This window comes from Acomys minous, assembly GCF_964271855.1.
Source record: "Acomys minous genome assembly, chromosome: 10".
In the NCBI taxonomy this organism is placed as follows: Eukaryota; Metazoa; Chordata; class Mammalia; order Rodentia; family Muridae; genus Acomys; species Acomys minous.
Genome location: NC_140491.1, coordinates 74,884,668 through 74,909,914, shown reverse-complemented (window position 1 = coordinate 74,909,914; position 25,247 = coordinate 74,884,668). Strand labels below are relative to the sequence as shown.

General features: G+C 43.9%; 2 protein-coding genes across 15 annotated transcripts in view; one reads left to right on the top strand and one right to left on the bottom strand.

Annotated features, from left to right (window-relative positions):
• Positions 1–18,207, top strand: part of STRBP (spermatid perinuclear RNA binding protein) — a 74,710-nt gene extending 56,503 nt beyond the window's left edge. The window contains exons 16-18 of one of the 6 annotated variants that reach the window (XR_014782488.1): positions 2,478–2,522; positions 8,155–8,288; positions 16,896–18,207. Coding sequence is in view for 3 of the 6 variants with exons in the window: in XM_084798467.1 (XP_084654593.1) it covers positions 2,478–2,522; positions 7,288–7,382 (140 nt within the window). In the remaining 3 variants the exon portion in view is untranslated. Of the gene's footprint in view, positions 1–2,477; positions 2,523–4,873; positions 5,833–7,287; positions 8,115–8,154 lie in introns of those variants that run through there. The other 5 variants (XR_014782489.1, XR_014782490.1, XM_084798469.1 and 2 more) reach the window with 5 other exon arrangements.
• Positions 18,208–22,613: 4,406 nt separating this feature from the next.
• RABGAP1 (RAB GTPase activating protein 1) overlaps positions 22,614–25,247 on the bottom strand; it is a 138,260-nt gene continuing 135,626 nt past the window's right edge. For all 9 annotated transcript variants that reach the window (XM_084798465.1, XM_084798458.1, XM_084798459.1 and 6 more), the window contains one exon: positions 22,614–24,281. In XM_084798465.1, the coding sequence (XP_084654591.1) occupies positions 24,159–24,281 (123 nt within the window). In that variant the 3' untranslated portion in view covers positions 22,614–24,158. The remainder of the gene's footprint in view (positions 24,282–25,247) is intronic.

Below are 25,247 nucleotides of genomic sequence, written 5' to 3'. Positions count from 1 at the left end.
TAGCCTGATGAACCTGGGGAGAGGGAAGGGGAGTAATTGTATCTCTTCAGGGAACGAAGAATACTTAACTATGTGTGAAAGGAAATAGGCATGTACTTTGATTCAGTTTGTGTCCAACATTAAGATACATTTTTGTGCGTCTCATTTTCTTTATTGAAAATAAATATGTTAGCCTTATTCAGTAATGGGAACTTACTGAGATGAGTCGGTTTTTTGATGGTTTGTTCCTTGGGTGCACAGTCTGGTAACATCTGTCATTGCCAGATCTTGTGTCATTTGCTTCCTGCCGGAGGGCTGTGCAGCTGTGTTTAGTACAGTGATGAGGAGAGGGATTATGTGTGTATCCTGCTTGCCAGCTCTTCTGTTCATAGATGGCATTTGTCTTAAGCCGTTACTTTGACCTGTACAAAGCCTGCCTTCTGAAGCTTAAAAAAACAAATCAAACCAAAACAGTTCTTTTATTGGGCAAGAAAGGATTAACTTTAGATTAATCTAGATCTTGAATGAATTTCTGTTATTTGTGGAGTATCTTACATGTAGCAGGGATTGGAGTAGGTATTTTTATATGTACTTTAACTTCCCTGTCCACTTAGCTGCTGTTGTGTAACACTGAAGCTCAGAGAGTCCCTAAGTGTAACTCGGAGACACCTTTCTGGTTAAAGGTCAGAATTAGAATCCTATTGGCCTTGTCAGTGGCCAACTTAACTAGTAGATTTATCTTCTAGGGAGGTTTTAGTAAAGTCTTTGACATTGTAGCTTAAGGAAATAGCTCTCATTCCCTGGAATACATTTATGAAATATGAATAAAATCATTAATTTTTATTTTGGCCTCTGCTACTCAGCTTTTCCTTGTTTATCTTAGCTGTATTGTGTCCTATTGAAATCTAAAGTTTTAGTATATACTTTTGAGTGTATACTAATTGAGTCCCTATTTTAACAGAGTCTAAATGCAGACTGTGAAGTACAAAGTGACCTTCTCTCTGGCATAACCTTGAGTGCTTTATAAAAACTGAGCAAAAGGGACTAAGATGTAGCTTGTGGCCCAGTGAGTGCTCAGGGTCAGATGGGCAGGAGCAGATCTTTGATTGGGCATAATGCAATATTGGGAAGCTATAGCACTATGGGCTGGGCAAAGTAGCGGACAGCAGTCCTGGGGAGTTGATGCTAGATGCTAGTCTCAATGGTAAGTCATTCTGAGCAGCATAAACTTACATAGTTCTAGAACAAACAGTTGTGATATAAAGCGGGAGAAAAATTAGATTTCAGTAGGGATGTACTTAGTGTGCATATGGTGTTGTACCTTGAGACAGTTTCACTATAGTCCTGGCTGGCCTGCAACTTGCTAATTTATAGACCTTGAATTTACAGAGATCCATCTGCTTCTGCCTCCCAACTCTGAGATTAAAGGTGTGAGCCACCATTCTCAGCTTGCTTTATTTCTATGTATTATTTTGAGACAGGATCTTGATTCATAGTTTAGGAGGCCATGGAGCCTTACTACATGAAGTTAAGGCTCAAACTTGGCTCCTCCTGTGTCAGCATCCATGGTGCTGGGATTACTAGTATGCACCACCACCAAGTTAGAGACCAGCCACACTGTTTGCCCTGGGCTTTGGCGAGGCCATTTCATATTTAGACTTTTAAGTTGTTTTTCCAGAAAGATGAGAAAGTACAATTTTTGTTAACAGGGTGCTTGCAATAACACTATAAAGAAGCTTGGGTTTTCCCATTTAAAAGATGGGAATATGGTAAATTAGGTGCTTGTTTGAGGATGGGTAAGCAGTTAGTGCCAGAATTAACTAGTTCAAAAACATTAGTGCTCGTAGTAGTAGGAGTAGGAGTAGTTGTTGTTTTTACTTATTATAATGAAATTTATTTTTTATAGGCAATGGACGCTAGTATATCAAGTTATTAACTTTTACAGGGAGACTCTTGGTTGGAGTCATATATTCAGATGCCTTTAAGTCATGGACGTTATCATTGGGCTCATGACCTGACCCATACATGCTCTTCAGTGGCATTTGAGGCTGCAGCATGCTCATTCACTGTTTTCTAAAAGGAACAATAGAAAATTCTGTATTCCATCTGTGAGAAATTGGTATTACCAATTACAGTTGTCTAAGTATTATTTTGTTTAACAAATGCTGTTTATTCTGCTAAGTTTAGGTGATACAAAGATAAGGCTTGATCTCTGCCACTTTTGTGGAGGCATAGAGACAAGTAGATAATTACAGTACAGTGTTAGACGTGCAGAAGGAGGGAGTGTGTGTGTGGGAGGGGGAGAGAAGGAGAGGAGAGGAAACAAATGACAAGAACAAGAGGGGAGGAGGAGGGTGTTGGGGCCAATTAAGAAGATCTCTGTTGGCCATAGTGTGAGGCTTTTACAGCTAAGCAGGACTGGGACTACTCTGTTGGGTGCTCCAGGTGGTATTTGAGAATTGGGCCTGGACTGATTGCTATCTTCTTCTTTACACCAGGTTATGGAACACCATATGGCTACAGCACAGCCGCTCCTGCATATGGTATGTACACCTTCTTATTGATTATTTTTCCTAGTAAATTTGTCACAGCAGTCCAAAACATAGTTTTAACCAGAGTTTCAATAAACAAGTTGGAGGATCTCAGATCTAATCATTCTAGTGGCCCAACTTAAATTCCCTCTGGAAATGCCACAACCTTGTGGTTCTTGGTTTGGTTGAAGTTGCTCTTCTCTCTGCTTTGCCTGACTGGAGAACTGCTTGTTCTTATTGCCTGTTTCTGACCATATTGGAATTAAACATTTGAAGTAATTCTTCTTACAGCCAGCCTATACTCCATTCAAAGGCTACTGAAGGGCCACACCCAATTCCTAGCACTGCCACCTGCTAGTTACAAGGCCACATTGTTCATTTCTGTATGGAACAGTGAATGTGGGTGATTTGAGTCGAGAAAAGGAAGTCCTCACTTCAAATCTGTACCCCTTAGTCTTTGCGATATATTTTGCTTTGGGAATAGATAGATGTCATTGGTCCCACAGAAATGATGGGGTTTGTTGCCAATGTTACTGTTTCTTTTGTAGAAAGTCAGTAGCTGATCCTAGGTGTATTGTTACTTTTCTTTTAAAAAAAAAAAATACCAGCAAACATGGGAATGAACCTTAATGGCCCTTTGGATAACTTTTGAATGAGGTTTATGTGGCAATGGAGGCAGTAGGTTTGGAGTCAGTGATATGCTCTTAGACATCTTTCCTAACTCAGGTGCTGTGTGTTAATAGAATCAGCCACCACCTACAGGATGCTTGCCAGTGAGAGAAGAGAGCAAAGTTGTGTGTGTGTGTGTGTGTGTGTGTGTGTGTGTGTGTGTGTGTGTGTTACGTCTACACAGCCCCAAACCAGGTATGCATGCACACGGAAGGCAAAGGTCCTCCATGCATCGCTATTTGTGGCATGAATCCTCTACATGAGCTCAGACCTTCACATTGTGCCTTTCTCTTCACACATCAGCTTTACTATTTTTGTTTTGATAATTATAGGTCCTTAAGACATTGCTATATTGAAGTGTAGAATTTGAATAGTTTGCCAAGGGTCAAAGGTGATGGGAGTTTTATTTGGGCAAAATACAGAGCCTAGACTTAAGTCCTTTGCCTGGTCATGTTCTCTGGCACACTCATGTGGCCCAGGCTTCCCCATATTCTGAACGAGAGTAATCCCAGATATGGGGGTTCAGGACTAGTTCAAGGGTATGAGTTTTTAACCTAGATTTCCTTCTGAGTTCAGACTGGCTCTTTTTTGTGTGTTTGACCATTGGTGTTTGCCCTTTCTCTAGTTTTTTAATGTCCCAAACACCTCATCCTGCCAGATCGGGGCCAGTTGGTTAACCCCCAGACACAGCACACTTGACTTATTTGCTATGCCTGAGTCTGTGTGTCAGTCACATAACAAGATGAATTCTATCAAAGTGTTACTAGAGACTTTTTCTTTAAAAATTTTGGTTTTTAGACTTCAGTTACATCCATGTTTTTCCTTAAGTCTTTTTAATTTTTCTTTTGTAGTCCTTAACATTCTTTCACCCTGTGGCCTCTGAGCCTCAGAAGGCTCCTCTCTCTCATGCGCCATATAACTGACTTCCAAAGCTGGTGTAATTTGATGCCCCATTTTTCACATAAAAGATTTGGTTTTTAAATGTTACTGTGATGCAAATCTACTAAAACAATGCTTTATTTTGGCTGTAAGGTAACTATGTCTTTTGGCCTTTGTAAAGCTGTTGCATGTGGGGTTATCTCCCTCTGATCATCTGGTGCTCTTGAATACCTGCTGTTGCTGCTTTGTGATTTCTCCTAGGGTAAACATCAGCATAAGGACAGGGGCAGATTTCAAATCCTCCTTAGTATGCAGGAGTTTGTGAGGCCACAAGAACGTATTAATTATAAATTAAGAAAACAATTAATCTTTCCAGATTTGCCATGCCAACATTAGTGGTAGCCACTGAGGAGACAAACACCTGGTGGTTGCTCAGGTTGGAGCTGTCTTTCTGGGAGTTGAGGCCTGTACAGAAAGCTTTATATCTTGACATATCTTTTCTTTAATATGTCGTGTGCCATGTACATTTCTAGAGTCACTTTAGGACAGAAATGTTAATCACTATCATTGCTTTTGATCATTAGAATTCATGCCTGCTCACTCAGATGTCATTCTATAATACAGGCTTTTTACCTTTGAGCAGAAAACATTATGTATCAATATAGAAGAGCAATTGATTTGTGAAGAGATTTGTGGGCCTCTTCCAAAATGGTATGAAGTGGACTGACTAATCTGGAAATGGTTAATGATAATTATTGTAAGACTTTTTAACCTGAAATTTTTATTGGAGTCCTCTCCGTTTCTTTTTTCTGTAGGTTTGCCCAAGAGAATGGTTCTGTTACCCGTTATGAAATTCCCAACATATCCTGTTCCCCACTACTCATTCTTTTAGCAAATGACAGAAGCTCATTCCTATTGAACAACAGTACAGTACAATGCAGAATGTTAGAGAAAAAGCCTTTTTATCCTGCTTTCTTTGAACACATACTTGATCAAAATTATTTGTAAAGAACATCTTTCCTACTTTTTGATTTTAACAAATGCAAATTCAGTTCTCTAAAACTTGAAAACAAACAAAAAGAAACCAGTTCTGTGAAATGGTACCTCATTCCTGGAAATAATTAATACCAGCCCCTTCGTTGTAGGGAAGTAAGTCTAGCAGCTCAAAGTTGACATTTTAAGAGAGTATCAGATTATGTAAAGTTAAATTTGTGAAGGATGTATAGAGTCTCAACACTGATCACAAATAAACTGCTTTGTTGTAACACAGAGTACTGCCTGGTTCCTGATGCAGTCACTGATTCATAGCTGATTGATATGTGCTTGCCCCAGGGCACTTTAATTTGGGCTGTAGTTACTCTTTTTTAAAAACACAGTAGAAACTTTTCATTTAAACCTTAACTTTGTAAATAATGAAGTGTGTAATTAAAGCCAATAAAATATGGGTTTGAATATTGTTTTAGCTTATTATTTTTGATATGTTTTGGTATCAATAATTTCAAGGAATCGAAACTAATAATAACTTAGCCCTAGAAACCCATTCATTTGTAAGCAAGCTGCTAAAACCAAACAAAGATGATTGTCAGTTTGACTCAGTCTACTTTGTAAGCTCTCTGTACTCCAGTTGTACAGGGGCACCCCCATGACAAAGTTACACTGTTATCCCAGCATTGCTTATTAAAATGATGGCACCACCCAAAGATGGAGAAGGAGGATTGTGATTATTTTAGTTTACGAATTTCCAAGTTAAAAAAAAATAAATTAATCAATCACCCTCTTTTGTTCTTGTGGCCTTCTTCACTCTGTAAGACTCTGTGCTCACTCCTTGACTTTTTTTCATGAAGATAGATGATTAGCAGTTTTCCTGGAATTCCTTGAAGGGTCTCCTTTCCTCTTCAATGATATCAGAATCTAAAGCAGCAACAGGATCCCCATAAAAACTTGCTCTCCGATTGTCCCAGTTCTCGTTGAGTGCTGCTGTGAAAAGTGACAGGTTTCAGCCATGGGTCAGCATTTCCTTTAAAGACACCTGATTACACTGGTGGGAACTGGGCGTCAGTAACATTGAGCTGTCCGGGGAAGGGTGCAGACCCAAGTCTTCACTTGCATTCTCACCTTGTTTGGAAAGCTGCTGATGTTACTAGAAGGTAAAGGTTTCATTAAGGTACTCACCCCCAGTCAGGCAGCAGCGGAGCCTTTTGCAGACACTTACCAGTCACTATTGTTAAAAATAAATTAGGAAATAACTACTTTTCTGTGAAATTCCTTTTTCAAAACCAAGCAGTGCCCATCACTTGAAAGTGGTCTTTGCTAGACTTGTGTGCCAGGCTCCTTTGGCAGTGAAGGTGAGATGGGCATGGAGGCACAGGTGCTGCATTACTGCTCAGATGTGTAGTACGCAGTCGTTTGTTCCTTCCCTGACGTTTGCTTTCTACTATTGGAGGGTGATACTTTAATAAAACCTTGTCACTTGCTGGAAATAGCTTTACCTTGTCATTCTCATCATGTGTGTTAGTGGCAAGACATAACTAAGCAGGGCCCCTTTCAGCTGGGAATTTTCATGTTCATTGATTTGTTTTGCTGACCTATGGATGAAACAGAGCCATCACTGAGAAGAAAAAGCATGGCTGCTAGTGTACAGATTTTATTAATTAAATGTTTACAATGGTCGTCTGGTTTTGGAAATACTATTAATTGGCAGTTACAGTTGTATTGTTATTTGAAATTGATCATCAAATTTGGACTCCAGGCTGGAATCTCCCTGGAGGTTTCTCTTTAGAAAATACTTTTGCAGTCTCTGACTCTGCTTCATAACTACACCCCTCTCTGATGGAGGAGGGAGCTGTGCTGTTCTCCAACATGATGGCCGTCATTTCAAATGGTTCCTACCAAGTCTTCCCCCTTTCTTCTTAATTTTGTTGTTTGTTGGAAGTTACTAACCATGTTGTAAACCTGCCCAGTTGCTGCAAACTTTTACATTTCTCTGCTTTACTTAAAACAATGGAGCTGTCAACCCTATGTTAGAAGTGGTAACCATGCAAGTTCAACTGTTTAAATTTTGTAATGAATTAAATGTCCTCCCACCTTTTGCCCTTCCCACCCTTCATTTTGTAATGAAAATTCCACTTACAGCTGAAAGAGCAGAGAAATATAAATGAAGCTCTTAGCTTCGTTCAGTTGTGTGAGATTAACGTGAAGCTCTGCTTCTCTGCTCTTTTCTCCACTGTAGGTGGTTTTTTCATTGACAGCCCCTATTGCCAGCCTCTGAGCGTCGCACCATTTATTATTCACTTGGGCCCTCAAGATTTCTTCTCTGACTTCTAGAACCATCAGGTTGTCTGGCTTGAATGACAATTTTCTATATCTTGGTCTTAGGAGCAATGTGACCCCTGAGGCTTTCCAGCTTTCAGATCTACCACTCTAACCCTTTTTGAAAACAATGACTGAGAATTTTAAAGAAGAGCAATACTTTGTCCAAAGCCACGATGTCTGTTTTAAAGCTCTCCTTTTGGAAATGTAGCAATACCTAGACGTAAGCCCTTCATTGTAGCTCTCGTCAGGGAGTTTCCAGATCAGGGTAGAGCTTAGACTCTGTGTGTGAGCTGTGCTACCCTCTGACACTTTTTAGTCGTTTTTAGCACATATCTCGATCACATACATTTCTGACTGTGTCAGCTAGCAGTATTATAATTTATCTGAGACAGGTGTCCTCCTTAAGCCATATCTTTTGGTGGGGGCCAGCACTTCACCAGGGGTGTGGCTGGCAACCTGTGTCCCTTAAGGCTGCAGGAGTGCCCCATCTCTTGTGCCCCATAATGGCTCCATAGATTTCCAACATACCTCATGCTGATGAGGTTCGGTGCATAGTATAGTGAAATAAGGGGTTAGGTTTAAGTAACTCCTGAAATTGTTTGTGATCTCTCATATTGTTATCCTTGGGAATGAAATACTGATGGGTTTTGCTTGCATTAGCCTTTTTTGAAAAATTGGGTGAATGTTTGAAAATCATGAATCAGTCACCATAATTAATTGAAGAGCTGGGAATACCTCGTTAATGTATTTTTAAAACTGGTGTTGGACCCTCTGTGTATTTCAGGTTAATACTTTTAAGCAGTTTTCAGCACGTTTATCTCACTTTATTCTCGTTCTCCTCGGACCTTCGTAGCCATATCACTTGTATAAAATAGGCTGAGATATAGTGACTGTAAGCTGTGATCTCAGTATACAAAGGTAAGCTCTTTTATTTTCTGATTAAAGAAAAAAATAACCAATTAACACAACCTGCATATATGACAATCATATGATGTATTTGATCTCTTAGGTCTTATGTCACTGCATAACTTAAAATTTTTATGGTCTAAATATAAAAATAGTAATTTTCAGCATTTGTTTTAATACTCTTGTAAATGCTTTTTATTCAAGAGAAACATTTCACCTTCACTGAGTCAAGTGTGTGTGGGTAGAAAGTTAGGATCTAGTATGTATGTCAGTTACACATACGGAAGGAAGCACCCGTTTGGATAGAATTACTCAGTCGTAGGAGCACTGTCTAAGGAGAGTTAAAGTGACAGGGCACTGTCCTGGCCAAGGAGCTTGGATATCAGAAGCAGTAACACTGGTAACAGTGCTGTAGGACTCGTGTGCATTTGCTGCACAGGCTGAGGGTACAAGTGCCAATCTCTCAAGAAGAGAACCTTCTCTGACCTGTGTTGCATGCCCAATACAGCAACAGCAAGAAGCCATTTAAAAAACAAAAAAGCAATAGAGAATCAAAAACAAAAGGTATGAACTGTGGGAAATATGAATAATTGGCTGAGTTAAGCTAATTATTTGCAGAATCAACTTGGGCAAGACTCAGAAAGATGAATACTAAGTTTATAGAAACCAAGTTGACTTAAGGAATCTGTCTTTTTGTCTTTATCAAGCTAGAATACTATTGCTCACTGTATTCATTCATGAACAGAGTTCACTTAAAGGATATGAGGATTAGGCCAAATATTTTAATAAGGATTTGCTTAATTTAGTATGTCCTGCAAATAGACCTCATTATGTTAGATGCTCTGTGCTAAAGCTGTGTGTATATAAATTTTATGTTTTACATTTCTTTCTATAGCAGTTTCTGTCATCTCTAGCATTAAGGCTGCTGGAATTTTGTTCCCATATGGAAACTACACGCAGTTCATGAAGTCAGCTTCTGTTAAAGGCTGTACAGAGCTGATAGGGCAGGGCAGGGCAGGGCAGGGCAGGGCAGGGCAGTCCTGTGCCTGTTGGTGTGGGTCCTTTTCTGGGACCAGGGAGCAAACCCTCTGACCAGTGGAAGCATCTGAAGTGTGAAAGTTTCCTTGCTGATGGAATTGGCCTTGTAAATGTATCTACTTTGGGAGATTGTGTATTAACAGCAGTAAAAGTTAATTTATTTAGTAGTTTAATTATAAAATACCGAATATTGTACACTTTTTGACACCACAAAATTGGTGTTACTTGAGGATGTTCTCAAGTAGCATATTTTTCTGGCACTCTTGAGGAGCTAAAATCTGCCCTGGTTGTGCGTAATCCAAGTGTATGGTCAGAAAATGGGATGCTAGCACCACTGCAGCCCTATTTGGCAGCACTTTCTATGGTTCTGCAAAGAATACAGTAGGAAGTGTAAGCAAGCACTTGACTACATTCTTTCAGTGGCAGGTGAGTGTTAACTGTTACAAGAAAGCACTTGCTGTAACTTTTCTGATTCACATTCTTCACTAATGACAGGAGTGGGGGAGAATAGTCAGTAGTAAGTTAAGAAGATGAGCTGGAGATGGTTTCCTCCCCAGTCTGTGTGGAGCCTGGAAACCAGGGGCATTGTGTGCAGAGTGGCATTTGAGAGCAGCCGGCTCTGTGCATGGGCTGCCTGTCATTCCCACTCTTTAATGCCAGAGCCTCTTCCAGTCACCCAGAACGGCAGAAGCCATGGCACTCAGGCTTGTTCTCTGCCACATGTGATTGTGTGCAGCCAGTGACCGTGGGCTCCTCAGTGTGACTAGGAGGCTTGGGGAGGGAGGTGTTTGCAATAACAGCAGAGCCAAGCACCTCCAGTCAAGATGAGCTTAAACACTGCTGTGTGTTTCTGTAGCCCCTAACTTAGAGAGCACAGTGCATCCTACTTTAAAATGAGCCCCACTTTTCCTAAAGTATTTTACAGAAAGGCCGTTTTAAGTAAAGAATTCATGTTGCACTAGTTGTACAAATACCTATCCTTCCCCACAAACCATCGTTTCAGTTAGGAGCTAACAGTTTCCGTTAATGTTTGAAGCAGTGATCTTTGGAAGTTTTTAAAAATAGAACCATAATGCAAATTTGGGTTATATAAGCTTTATAGCACAGCTAGAGGTACAGAATAGAAAACGTATGAGAATCTGGGCCAAAGCATTTCTCATTCTATCCCATTCTTGTGGAGCTTGGACATGTGATGAGTTTATATACTCAAGGCTTTTAATGGTACCTGGTACACAGGAGGTGCTCTGTGAATGCTGACTCTGCTGTTCTCGTCGAGGTGGAAGGAAGGACGTGAGGGAGGTGAGGCCACACTGTTAACAGCAGGTGCGTGGCCTGTTCAGGGCAGGGTTTACTTGTCTTTGTGCTCATAGGCTTGGGCAGCTCCCAGGCTGAGGCCAGACTTGGCAGGACAGATGTGCTCACATTTCTGATGCAGCAGTTAAATCACCAGCCAGATTGCAGCTCAAGGTCTGTAAATACTTGTTTAGGATTTATGGGTGCTTAGAATTTCACAAGGGCTGAACTTAGACCATCTACCTGCTGATTCAGGTTTCCTACCCACAGTTCAGTAATAACCTCCAGTGGCCAGAATCTAGTCTCCAAGGCTTGTGCTGTTTGCTGGTAGAGAACAAGTTGTTATGAGCTACAGAAGGAAAGGAGAGCCCTGGGAAGCACACTTAGAATGCTGTTGACTGGGGAGAGTTCTTGACTCTTGGTCCATGCTTGGACATTTAATGGAAAGCATCTGCCCAGTGACCATATGAGGCCTCCCTTCCGTCCGATACTCTTAGGGCATTATTATTCTATTTGTATCTCTCTCCGTTTGTCTACCTTCCCAACACAATTGGGAAGTTTCTGTTTGACACAAGGACAAGTGGGTTGAAACTGCTGCTGCTGAGCTGAATAAAGGGCACTTGTATCTACAGTGCAAGTGCTGGCTTACATATGCTTGCAAGGATTTGAGCCCTAGAAGGTTGGACAGATTGAGTCCCAGGCTGGTAGGAGATGAGTTCAGTGGAAACAGATTGAATAATGAGATGTTGTAATTTTAGAAAAAATTGTGTGGACAAGGATTACGTTTAAGGAGACCTAGTAAAAGTTAATTGTATTCCTCTTTAGCTGAAACTGTTAGTAGGTTTTTCATCTCATTTGGGCAGCGTTGAAGAAAGAAAGGCTTATTTATTTATTTATTTATTTATTTATTTATCATCATTATCATTAATATTTTTGGTTTTTGTTTTTAGTGTTTCAAGGCAGAGTTTCGCTCTGTAGCCTTGGCTGTCCTGGACTCACTTTGTAGACCAGGCTGGCTTCAAACTCAGAGATCCACCTGCCTCTTCCCCTGTCCCCTCCACCTCCCTTAGTGCTGGGATTACAGGTATATGCTGCCAACACACACACACACACACACACACACACACACACACACACACCCCACCACCACCACCACCACCAACAACAACAACAACAACCAGCCCCCTCCAAAAACCAAACAATCCTGACCAGTTATCAGAGAAGGATCATGGCCTTTTTCTATAACTTTACCATTTGTGCAAGTGGCTATATTGTCTTGCAAGAGGGTGATGTAAAAATTGACACCATTGCAATACTTGGGCAGTGGTGGTGTGTGAGTTAACACATCCTGGCTGGAAAAGAATGGTCCACAGTCATCTCTTTGCTGCTACATGGGTCTGCACAGTTGCAATTAGGACTTCGGTATCTCCTTTGTTGGAGATTGTTTTTCCTAGTTCCCTTTGTACAACTAATTATCCCAAGTAGTTCAGATAATGCAGCCTTGTTGTAAGACTTAGGCTTGGCCAGCATTTTGACATTATGTCACCTACAGTGTACATGTGACAACTATATAAAATATCACAGGAATGATTTTGGGGCCAGGAAGAGCTATTTGGGGGTATGAGTAGCCGATTTAAGAAGCCAGAATGGAAGTGAGGAAGGAACAGTGCTAGAATTGGCATTGTGGGCATGTGTGGCACTGGGACAGTCTTAATCTCAGGCACATCCCTCTTGGAGGTATGTTATTTTTGATCTAGACACGAGCCCGATGTTCCCAGTTAAGTGCTAGAGACAGGAGTCCCATCTGTGTTTGGTGCCAAAGCTTCTTTCTTCTCAGCATATTAAAGGATATCTAACAAAGGAGGATGAAAAGAAAGACTGCTCTTCCAAAGTTCAATTCCCAGCAACCACATAGCAGCTCATAACCATCTATATAATGAGGTCTGGTGCCCTCTTCTGGCCTTCTGGCACACACACACAGGCAGAAGACTGTATAAAAAAGAAATCTTTAAAAAAGAAAGAAAAGAAAACACGGGCTGTATAAACAGGGAGTTTTTGTGTCTAAAGCTTGTTCTGTTTAGATGAAATATCAAGAGGCTGGGGTACCTATTTTCATTAGCTCTTTTTGGGAACATATTCTCTGCTTGAGAAAGGTGGTGGAGTTTGCTGAGGGTTTTGCTTACAGGATAGAAGGAAGAGGTTGATGTAGGAAGGTAGATCTGGTGGCATAGCAGCTCACCAGACCCACATTGAATGCTAGGCATTTGCCACTTTGGAATGTGAATCTTCCCACCACCTTGGGCCAGGGTTGAGTGAGCCTGGCTTGAGAGCTGTGGGGTTCCTGGCTATTCCCCAGCCTGACTACAAGTTGCATAGGGGCAGGAAGATGTGGGGATGGAATGCAGAATCCCACTTTGCCCAAGCTCCTGTCATCTTTGACAACTGATGCCCTTTTTTTTTTGGTAGCATGATGTGGTCCATTAGGGAATTGGAAGAAAGAATCTTACTCTAACCAAGTCCCAGAACATCAAAGTGTGGAAGGAACCAGAGGCCCTAGTGTGCATGGACACACAACACTGCTGAGCCCTCTCCCATTTTGTGGTCCACTTCTAGCTCTGAGTCCTAGAGAAGGAGTGATGCAGGGATTATTTTCCTACAGAGAACCAAAACCCCTGAGGTCTTTACAAACCAGCCTGCTTGTTTGCGGCAAAACACTGTGGCTTCTAATTAGTGAGTATTGAGCCACACAGAGAAATAGACATTTCTGTGCTGCTCTGAGGATTAAGAGAAACTCTCCTAGGGACTGGTTTTGAATCTGCAACTGAAGGATCTAGAAGTTTGCTCTTACTAGGAAAGGCCTTAGGTAAAGTGATGATCCTCAGTTACATACATAGTGCTTGGCAGCAGAGCCCCCATAGTCTGCTCAGCTGCTGCTGTGCACTCCTCATGCCTGCTTCCCAAAGCCATTCCACAGCAGGGTCCTTCCTCTGTCTCTGGCACATTCTACTTAGCCTTTCTTCTAGACTTTCGGACTATACTGTGTGTGCCTTACAACATGGAACGAGCAAAACCAATCCAGCTCTCTTTTTCCCTTTCCTGCCCTAGCTCATGCTCTTCTGCTTCCTTTGGAAATGGATTGATAAGCAGCTCTAAGCCAGGAAGCCTAGTTTTTGCTAGCTGCACATTGGAATATTAATAGTCTTACGCTGTTACCAAAACTGTATATAATGAAGTACCAACTTAGTGGATGCTGCTTGGAAAGATCCTGGGCGTTTGGAAATGTGTTTTGGGGGTGGGGTTAGTCTGCATGTGCTTAATTAACCAAAGAGTCATCCTCACAGTGGCACTTTCCAGAGCTGTCTCATGCAGGGCTCTGCTTTGTTAGAATCTCTCATATGCATTTGAGGCTACATTAAGAAAAATTCGGGATGTCCTCTTTGGGAGGTTAAAGTATGGATGTTGCAAGTTGAGGAACTCAGAAAGGCGCAAGTCACTTGGAAACAAGACTAAACGACAAGGATGTCAAGGCTAGGAAGGGGTGGCCATAGGTAAACATTTATCTTAAAGGATTTCATTTACTTGTATGTGCTTCCACAAAGGAAAAGGCAGCTATGAGGACTATGGAGCTGATGGCCTATGTTGAAGCTATGAGCTGCTTTTGGTGGTGCATGAGGAAGACAGAGTTCATGGCCAGCCTCAGCTATGCAGTGAGACTGTCAAAAACACCACCACAGAAGTTGTCTGGTTATATCGAAGGAAGTGTGCCATGGGTTGTCTGTTTTAACCGCCCGTGACAGGACTGGGCGACATTGCCGGGAACATCTCTTTCTTGAGTATATCAACCTATCTTCACTCCTCCTTGTAACCCTCTATTCTGGAAGGCCCACTGTTTGGGGGGGCGTGTCACGTGGTAAGGTTTTCAGTTTAGGACAACTGAGGAAGGACAGTAGAACACTGGCAGGTGTAAGGTGCAGGAAGCGGGGGGGGGGGGGGGGGGGAGGAGGTGCGAGTAGAAGCAGTGCAGTCTTCTCTAGCGAAATCACCACAGCCAGCAGCTCTGTCCCACCCTCTGGGAGGGATGCTGTTCCTGGCCTCCCTCCGGGCTCATATCCAGCAGGCTCACTTTCAGTTTTGCAGAGCACTGGGAGAGGAGCCAGGCCTGTGAGCTGACTAACAGTATAAGAAGAGCAGAGAGCTGGATCGCACACACAGTTGGCCTGGCTCAAGAGACCTAGGCCTTCAGTTAAGACAGCACAGGACAATGAGGGGGAGACCTTGGCAGGGATGCATGTGAACAGAAAAAGGTGCAGTCTGCCAGGCCTTGTGAAATGCCATGCTATGGGTGCTGAAATGGCTACCAGGGTGAGAGTGTAGGTGGGAGGTATTTTCCAGAGTCACTGTGAAGAGCTGTGGGTGTTATGCCCTTTGTGATTAACCATACTCCATGTAGTGAAAAAGTTGTGAAAGGCCATCTGGACACCAAGAACCTGTCATCATGGCTGATGAGGAAGAGGTTGTTGTCATGCCCAGATAAGGATGGAGGGAATTGCTGAAACTGCATTGGAGACGGGGCAGCACTTAAGTGTCTACCTACAGGCCCGGCTTCTCAGCTGCACTTACCAGGGCCCATGTCTGCTCTTCCTAAGCCGATCTGATAGACCACCCCATTGGGAGTGAGTGGTGTTCCCTCTGACCAGGAAGGTACTGACAGAGTGTAGAGCCACTGGAGTGGAGCAGAGAACAGGAAATGGGGCTGTGGGAAGAAGCACCTCCTTGGCATCAGGCAGAGACGTTTGAAGCCAGCCAGTTGGTGCCTTTACTGTTTTCTACAAGGCTAGGCCTGCCCATCACAACCGTGGTAGGTACTGGATATTCCCTTATACTGGAGTCTGTCTTTTGCTTTTATTTAGATTTTAAAACTTTTTTTTTTTTTTTAAATTTTAAAGTTTAACCTGTGAAAGGGCTAGTGGTTTTGGGGATTCAATATGATTATAGTCTTTAGCCAGTGGGAAGATGCATTTTCCTTACAGAGGTTCTTAAGGTGGAAAAAGTTTTGTGGTTACTGAGGGATTTGCTCTGGGCTTCAGCTATGTGTTAATCTCTATCCAGCCACATCTCCTGTGTGCCATGGAAGACAGGTGGGAATCACAGTGCTCAGAATCATGTGTGTTTCAAAACCAGGGCCTTACACATAGTGGGCTTCTACTCCACCAGTGAGCGAATCAGGATGGTTTCTCCACCATTGAATTTGTGTGGTTTTGCTCGTGACTAAACTGGAGGTAGCTATTATTTGGAGGCCCAAGGTTAGAACTTTGGAAGGGTTAAAGGTATCTGTGACAAGGAGCCTGTTATAAGCAGTGAAAACTCTAGGGCCACACATATGTCACCTTCTGATCTGTTACAGTCAAAATCTGTTGGGAGCCCTCCCCCCACCCTTTCCTTTCCAGGATCCCTCACCACATTGGAGAATAGTTAAGAGCTGGATGGATGTAGTGAGCATTAGGGCACAGTTGCTGTCATACACTCAACTCTGCCACTGCAGCATGAAATCAGTACCTCAGATGGTATAAGGCATTGGTGAATGTGGCTGTGGCCAGCCCTGGCCTTAGCTGGTAGAGATTATTTACCCTTTTACATTTGTCCTGTGGCAGATTCCTAAGATGTCCTCTGCACTGACTGAGGATAAGGAAGGTGCAGATCCTGACAGCAGGAAGTGACAGGTACACACTGCTGGCCAGAGTGAAACAGCAGGGCTCAGGAAGGTCCATGTTAGCTCCCAGAGGAGTGCAGACTTTCTGAGTGGGGAAAGTCCTAGGGAGGCAGCAGCTCTACAGTTAGACCTGAGGAATGGTGTGCTTGCTCTAAGAGAATGGGTCCAGATGGTAAGAGGTGATGGTCCAGCCACAGCTTTTTGTTGCCCAGAAGTACTTGGGCTGGATTAGATGGATGGGTGACAGGCTGAGGGGCACAGACTAGTCTCGGGGTGGGTGGGCAGTTGATATATGAGTTTAGGAGGGTAAAGTGGCCACAGACACATTATATTCAGTAATGTCACTCTGATTATGGACCATGCTTATAAGTACAAATTACACCTTTTAGCTTAGTATGGACTAGACTAGTAAGGGGTGGGGCACTCTTGGGGTTAGGATTAAAAAAATGCAGCTGGAACTTTTTTTTTTGCCATGATCTTTTAGTGATGAATGAGTTGGTAGGATGTAACAATTTCACTATTCTTCAGGCCTTTTCTCTCTTGTGAGTCTAAAGATCACTAAAAATGTTTTCTTTCAGCCTTGCTCTTTTGGTATCCTGGACAATTTTGGCTTGTGCCCTTAAGGGTAAAGTGGTGGACACCAGTCTCCACCCTAGCCTCACCCCCCACCCCTTCAGAACAAAATCACAGTGCAAGGAAGCTGTATGGAATGCATACTCACTTCAAGCCAGATGTTGGCAGCCTTCTATGGACAGGTGAATACTGCCCCAGTGCATCCTGGGTCTGGAGGATACTCCTTGGAATCACTCTTTTTCCCCTCCAGGTAATTTCCTCAGGGCAGTTCTTAGCCAGGTTGAAAGTAGCTTTCATCTAGAAAGCACCAGCAACAACTGCTTGCTCTCAGTGAGGTTTTGTGATCTGAAGAGATTGTGCAGGGAGCTGTGCCTGGGAGACATGCTGGCTGTCTTCTTCAGCCTTGTTCTGTTCCCTCTGGTGCACTGGTTCTCAGCCTCCCCAATGCTGAGGCCTTTAACAGTTCCTCATGTTGTGCTGACCCTCAATCACAAAATTATTTTTGTTACTTCATACTGTAATTTTACTTACTGTTAACGAATCATAACGTAAATGTTTTTAGATAGAGGCTTGCTAGAGGTAGCATGACCCACAGTTTGAGAACCTCTGCTCTATTGGAATATGCTGCCCGGTCATGTCTTAGTGATGCGGATAGTAGACGGTGCATTCCTCACAATTTTCTGAAGTTGTTTCTGGGTTCGTGGAGGGGAGGCATGGAGTAGATGGAGAGTGACTGTCTTAGGTAGAGTGTGCAGTCTGCCAATAGCTGCTCCCCAGTCCTGGGGTTGAAGGCTTGTGCCACCACCATCCAGCCCCTCTGCCCCCTTTTTAATCTTTTATTTGTTGGCTTTATGTGTGTATGTGTGACGCTGTATCACTTTACGTGTTCTGCGTGTATAGATGCCTGTGGAGGCCATATGGTGCCATATTCTCTGGAGCTGGCATTATAGGCAGCCCCCTGAATGTGGGTGCTGGGAACTGAACAACTGATCCCAGATCTTCTGCAGGAGCACTAGTTTTGTAATTTAAAAAAAAAAAAAAGTTTTGTTTTGTTTTGTTTTGTATTTTAAAGACAGGGTTCCTATATGTAGCTCTAGTTGTTCTTGAACTCAGAGATCTGCTTACCTCCCGAGTACTGGGATTAAAGGGTGTGTGCCACCACCGCCTGGCTCAGGAATATTCTTCTATTTGGCAGCCAAGTCCTGTGTTGTGCTCTAGCCTCATATGGTGGTCCTTGTCATTTGGCATGGTCAGTCAATGACAGAGCTATGCCTGTTGACAGTGTCATAGCCTTCAGTTAAAGGCTCAATGCCATTTGTGATATTTTTCTAACCTGGGAAAGAGATGATGCTTAAAACAAACAAACAAACAAACAAACAAACAAACCACTGTACCTTAGCTATTTATGCTGTACTGGGAGCCAGAAAAAAAATTTTTTTGTTCCTTGTTGGTTGGTCAAGGAAATGAATCAAGAGTAAGGATAGGCGCTTTAGAGGTAGTTAAGGGTTAAAATTTCTTCCTATAACTTAGCTGCATATCAAGTATCTGGTTCCATGCCTTTCTCTGAGTGTTTGACACAACCCACCTTTACTGGCTGAGCATACCTTCTCACTCTGGCCATGGAACTTGGTTCTTATTGGCATAAACATAAGTGAATCGGCAACAGGACACATGTCCCATGAACACAGTCATGTCCCAGCTGACCCTCAAGCCATGGTATCCATGAGTGATTTGGATGTGAGCCAGGTAAGCCCACATTCCACAAATATAAACTGTTACACCACCCACCTGCTGCTAGGTACATGCAGTCCTTTCTTTAACACCCATCTTTTACGCTAAGCTAGCCTGGTGCCACCGGGTAGCAGTCACTCCTCACAAGACATCTAAATGTAGGATGTGGAATGCTCTTTTCCTCTTGGCTCACTTAACATGGTAGCTTTTCACTGACAGGCTGCGTGGCGTGGAGGGGGGCTTACTTACCCATTCTGGAAAGCATGCTCAGTTGTAGAAACTGCCAGACTTGGGCAGAGCATCTTCAACCTGTTTAGAGCCCTTGTTCTGCATCTGAGGACTTGGGAGTAGCACAGGCCTCAAGCACACCAAGACTCAGGCAAGTACTTTGTTGGTCCAGGATTAGAAAACTTGTCTATTGCAGTTACAGGTGGCATTTTTTCTCCAGGCTTTAGCATTACTCGGCTGTGATGTTGGTCAAGTTAGTGTTTAGGAGTCTGTTTAAAATACCCATTTGTATTTGCTGTTTTCCCAAGTACACAGTGTAAATAGTACAACTTGCAGTGCAAAGTCTTCGGCAATAACTTCATGATGTATACTATGTTAAATATTGGAAACCACAAGCACCATGGACTGCCCCACACCTTCTGGGCCTGTGGTGACAAGTAGACTCTGGACTTTCCAAGTGTCGGCGTGCTTGAAGCAGCAGCCTGGATGTGTGGACTATCATCAGTGCCTCGCCCAAAGATGCCTGGCCTTCATCCAAAGGGACCCTGCTGCTCCAAGCCCTGTGAGCAGCACCCACACTGCGGCTCCTTTGTGTTGAATATGTTGGACTCTGCCATAGACGGGCCTCCTTGTCTGGCTGCTGCAGTTTGTAATGCCTTGACATGTTGCATTTCTTTTCCATTTGGATGAATAAAAATAAACGCTATGTGTAAAATAGGAATGGGCTGGACTATTCTGTGCAGGACTCATTCTGCTGAAAAGTTAAGTTAGTGTTAGCTGCAGAGATGGGTCAGTGGTTAAAAAGGGCTCACTGTTCTTTCAGAGAGCCTAAGTTCAGTTCCCAGCGCCCAGCTACCCAGTGGATCCAGTACCCTCTTCTGGCCTCTGTGGGCACCTGCACATACACAGATACAAAAAAAAAAAAAAAAAATCAAGTACCCCCGCCCCAACCCCTGCTGCCTGTGAGGCCAACTCAGTTCATCTCAGAGGGTTTTCATTTCACACAGAGGGAGTGCATGTGTGCGTGTACTTCCACCTGGCTCTGAGTGGTGAGTCATGTGGCGTGAGTGCTCAATCTAAACCCTTTTACACACCTCACTTATAACCTTCACAACCATCCGATGAGTTAACGAACCCCAGCATTCCCAGAAACAGGAATAGAACATCTACAGGGCAGCAGCAAGCAGTTTGACTCCAAAGGTGGTGAAGGTCTTCTTCCAGCAGCCAGCTTGGGAAAGCTGCTGGCGAACAGTGTGACACCTGGCCCGCATCAGGTAAGTAGACAGTGACATTGGGTGCTGTCTCTTGAAGCACCTGATGACTCAGGCCCCTGTGCTTTCTCTGTACACCGTCAGCTTGTACTTGGAGGGTTGCTGGTGGGACTCAGAAGAGCCAGCAATTACATTCTTAGGGCCTGAGCTGGACATGCCTGCCTGTAATGGGCACAGGGCTCAGCCCACAGCAAAAAAGCTTATTGGGGAACCAGGGGAAGGGAGGGGACAGAGGATGTGTGACAGGCATCAAGAACCCCTGTGAGGTGGGCAGGTAGAAAGAGAAAGGTTGAGTGGGGTGTGTATTCAGGGCCATGTCTTATTATGCCCCCAAATCTCCATGTAATAATGTTCATACAGTAAAGAAACCACCTGCCGCACAGGCAGGGGTAAAGTAGCCCCCCCTACCTCTCCCACCCAACTCCCCACCCACCAGCTGCAGGACAACATTGCAGCTAATGTGACCTTGCCCCAAGCCCTTCTGTGAACTGTAATTTCTTCCCCTATAAAACAGGGGGGAGAGCCTAATGCTTGTGCCCTTTATTCTGAGCCAGCCATGTTGTATGGTTTTAATCCTGTCTGCTCCAGCTTATGTCTTCACCCTCTCCCCTCAGTGAATCTGAGGAGACTGACTCTCCCAAACCACCAGTGGCCTGTGTCACCTACCTCAATACCCCTCACAAAGGCTCTGGTTTTTGTGATGTGGTCGTTCAGATTTGGGCAACAGTGGTGGTCTGGGCTTAATTGTCCTTCAGACTGCAGATTGTATTTCTTACTAATCTTGGACAAAGAACAGACCATGACTACCTGGCCTGGTCATTCTCTTAAGTGCTTGCTGCCTCCTGCCCTTGCCACACTGCAGTAGGCCCCTGCCTGTAACACCCCCTTTCTGGGCCTGCCTCACCAACAGCTTAACAAACTCTGCTCCCATCTCTCACTAGCCAACCTTCACCTGTGACACCCATGCCACTCTACCCATTGTGTGGCTGTCCTCAGACCTCTGTCCACACCCCCTGCATGTGTCTGTGCATCCCTTCCCCAAGTCAGGTTACAGGAGAGAGCAACAGTTATCCACTAAGGGGATGTGCCTTCCAGGTCATGTTCAGCAGTACCTGAAGATATTATGGGTTGTGTGCTTTTGGCATCCAGTAGATGGAGTCCAAGGCAGATGACAGGATACTGCAGCAGAGCATCAGCAGCCAGAGCTGTCAACAGTGTTGAAATTGAGACAGTATACAGGTGACTCACTCCGTAGCCAATGCACATTACACACACATCGCCAGCCCTCTGTCTAAGGCCATCTAGTACCTGAACACTGAAAGCTAAACTTGTTAAAGAGTTTCACAGACTCCTTTTCTCATTTCCTGTCACCTATGCTCACACCCTTTTTCAACTTCTTGACCCCAAAAGGATCGTAAGAGAACTTCACAAACGCAAACTACCTTTAAACTCTTCAGCAACTCCTTCCCTACACCTTTCAAGTCCTTTGCATGGGCCTCCACCTGAGTGTTTTTCCCCCTCTCCTTCCTAAACATTGTCCTGTTTTATTGAGCAAATCCCGACACTGCAGACTTGTATCCCTTACATTTCTCCCTTGCAAAAATGTTGTACCTCACTGGTCCAGCTTGTCCCATATACCTGTAAGGTATCTCCCCAAATCTAGGATCCTTGTCTGAGCTGTTTTAGGCACACGCCTAAGGGTTCTAAGGATCTGCAGCTATGTGGAAGTCAGGGATCACTTTCCCAGGTCCACATTCTGGCATGCTTCTAATCCTAGACACTTTATAGGTGGTTCTGGAGGGCTGGTCAAGCGGCAAGCAGAGGGTACAGGGTTAGAAAAGCGACACTGAGCTGGGCATGGTGGTGCACATCTTTAGTCCCAGCACTCGGGAGACAGAGGCAGGTGGATCGCTGTGAGTTCAAAGCCAGCCTGGTCTACAAAGCGAGTCCAGGATAGCCAAGGCTACACAGAGACCCTGTATCAAAAAAACCAAAACCAACAACAAAGAAACAGAAAAAAAGCAACACTTTGATTTGAGAAGGGAGGGTGGAGTAAAGAGTGTTAGTAAAGGGCCTGGGTACCTGCATCCCTAGGGTGAGAGGGTATACCTGCCCAGGCCACTGCTTTTTCCATGGATAAGCAAGTATCCCAGGCTCAGGTGTTTGAGCTAAAGCCGCTCTTGAGTTGCTCTGGTACCATCAGTCCCTTGTTCCTTCTCCCATCTCCAACTGGTGAGATGATTTGCTCTTCCAAACCTTATCCTACCATCTCCTTATGAAAACCTTCCTTAGAAGGTCACCCACAGCACCGCACTTCTCAGGGAGGGCCACACACACTCACCTTGCACAACACAGTCTGTACCTAGTATGTTTTCCACCCATGTGCTGGTACACTTCTACTCCACCTGATGTGCACATACTGGTCCTGCCTGTTGCTGGGGGATGGATGGGAACGGGACATAAAAATCATAAAACTGCTTTTGTACAAAGCAATGCTGTTTGTACCAAAATATTTAATGAATATGCTGTTAAAACGAACAAAAGAAATAGTAATACAATTTTACTGGTTTATACTTCAGTTCATAAAGTTGACGCACAAACTACCCTAGCACAATGTCCACACACCTAGTTTTAGATGGGCTTACAGCTGTTTGGGTAACTGAACAAGAAAGACAAGGAAGTGGTGAGGGATGGTCTGGGTTAGGGTTGGCCACTTGTTATCTCTCCACTGTAGATGACCCCATCAAGCATTAGTAGAGCCAACAAAGAGAAAATGACTCATGTTTTTATATACAAAACCAAGCTATCTCTACACAGAGCAGAGAGGATGAGCCACTCGTGAGACTGCGTGTCAGCATATAAATTAAGTCAGAAGGTTTTGTTTTTAATTTAAAAAAGGTGCTAAAACCGCCATTTCATAGCTTTAAAGTGAGAATCCACAGCCCATCTGACCAGTAAGATCCACACCTGGCCACTCTGAGAGGCCTGACAAGGACCCAACCAAGGCAGGGCCGCACAGTTTGTGCATACTCTCATGTATTAAGTTTTCCCTACTTGTACAACCTGCTGTGCAAACATAGAGGTGAAGGAGCTCTTGCCAGCTCCTACAATGGCAGGAAGAACAGAGCTCAACAAACCTTGAATGAAACGAAGTGCCCATTAACCACAGACGGCAGTGGTACAGATTAGCAGGTTGTCTGGGATTTAAACACTGTCAGTGCACAGTACTGGGAAAGGCATATTTATATTTATATATATATATGTATATACACACACACAGACAGACATATATGTACACATGACACATTAAACAAAGAGCTGTCCATGTCATGATTGATTCAGTCTCAAGTCATGTGGCCCACTCCAGCCTTCTGAAATAGTTTTGGCAGCTAATGCTTTAAAAAAAAAAAAAAAAGACTTATGAGAGTTGCATAGAATTGCTCAGAAATGTGAATAATACCAAATCAAAACCTGTGCACTGTATTGGTTAACAAAATTAGGTAATTTTACTATAAGACCCTTCTACTCAAAAAGTGCTTCTCATCTTTTTGGGGACTTCTGCCGGCACTGACAGATAAGGATTACTCCAATTTCTGAACCCCTGTCACTGCCCCAAAGGGGAGAGGTGGGCAGTAGATGAGGCGGGGGAGGGGGGGGGGAGAGTGTGTGTGTGTGTATACACACAATATATATATATATATATGTATAGATATATACTTTTTTTAATAAAGGGTTTAGAAAATAAAAACAAAAACCAACACATTACAGAATGCCCCAACTCTGGCTGGGTGAAGTGTTCCTACATGGAAGAGAGGCCTGGATGGCACTCAGAGGCAGGAGTCTGGTGCATGTCCAGAGCATCAGTTGGGTTGGCAGGCTGCTGCAGGAGCCTTGGCCCACTGACCTACCAACATGCTACACAGCTATGACCTAAGGGACATTCTGGTCCTGGAACATGTCACAGAATCACACATCTGGCCAAAGAAGGCAACAAAAGGTGGTGTGTTTTCTGGAGGTGTCTGGAGGCAGCAGCTGTCCTCAGCATGTCTCTTTCCCTTGAACCCCAGTTGCTGTCTTTATGGAGCTCAGTGTGCGGTTAAACCAGGTCTTCTTGGCTGCCTGCACCTCACTGAGGGCAAGGCCCAAGTGGTGTTCCAAATCCTGTGGAGATAATAGTGAACATGAGGATCTCAGCTCCAGGAACAGCCTCTGCAGAGCCAAGAGCAGAGCTCTGTGTGCTCTTCTGAGACAGGTCTGCAGTGCCGAATTTGGGGGCTGTCCTAGTCTGAAATTACAACCTAAATACACCATTGCCTGTAACTGTCAGGCACACCATTACATAGTTAAAACTTCTCTAAGTCCAAATCACTTGGAGATTTTTTTTATACTGGACCTACAAGCTCTCTGCTGGCCGTGGCACCTGTTTCCATTCCTTCCCTGGGATTCCCTACCAGGCAGGCCTCTCCCCCCTTTGCTTGTGGTCTGCGCTGCTCCTCAGGACAGAGTGCTCATCACTCAATGTTCTGCTGCTGCTCTCTGCCCATAGCTTAGATACTGCTACCTTGGTGTTGACTTTATTTTTAACTTTGTCCTGTGCAGTCCCACTGACTCTCTCCCAGTACCTAGGGCAGACCCTGACAAAAGGATGTGTCCAGTTAACAGCTGTGGCACGGGAAAGATAGTCTGTAGTTTTAGACCTGGACCAGGCTGCCACTCATGGTGCTCCAGTGACAAGGATGGCTAGAGGCCCATATCCATTAGGTAGGTAGTATGCCCAAGGTTAGGTGATGGGTGTTAGAACAAAAGCCTTTGCATTTGTAGGGCCACCATCCTCATATATACATAACAAAGATTAGGACTCCTTCCCTCCACCCCTACCCCACCCCTCCACCACTGTTTTTTTTTTTTTTCAAATCAGGGTTTCTCTGTATAGCCTTGGCTGTCGGGGAACTAGGTCTGTCGTCCAGGCTGATCATGAACTCAGAGATCTGCCTGCCTCTGCCCCTCATAAGCTGGGATTAAACGTGTGTGCTGGGTTGGGCTAAGAGTCTGGTTTTTATATAGACACCAGGAACCTGAGGTGTAGAGAGATTACTAATACCGCAGATCGAATGAGAGAGCTGTAGT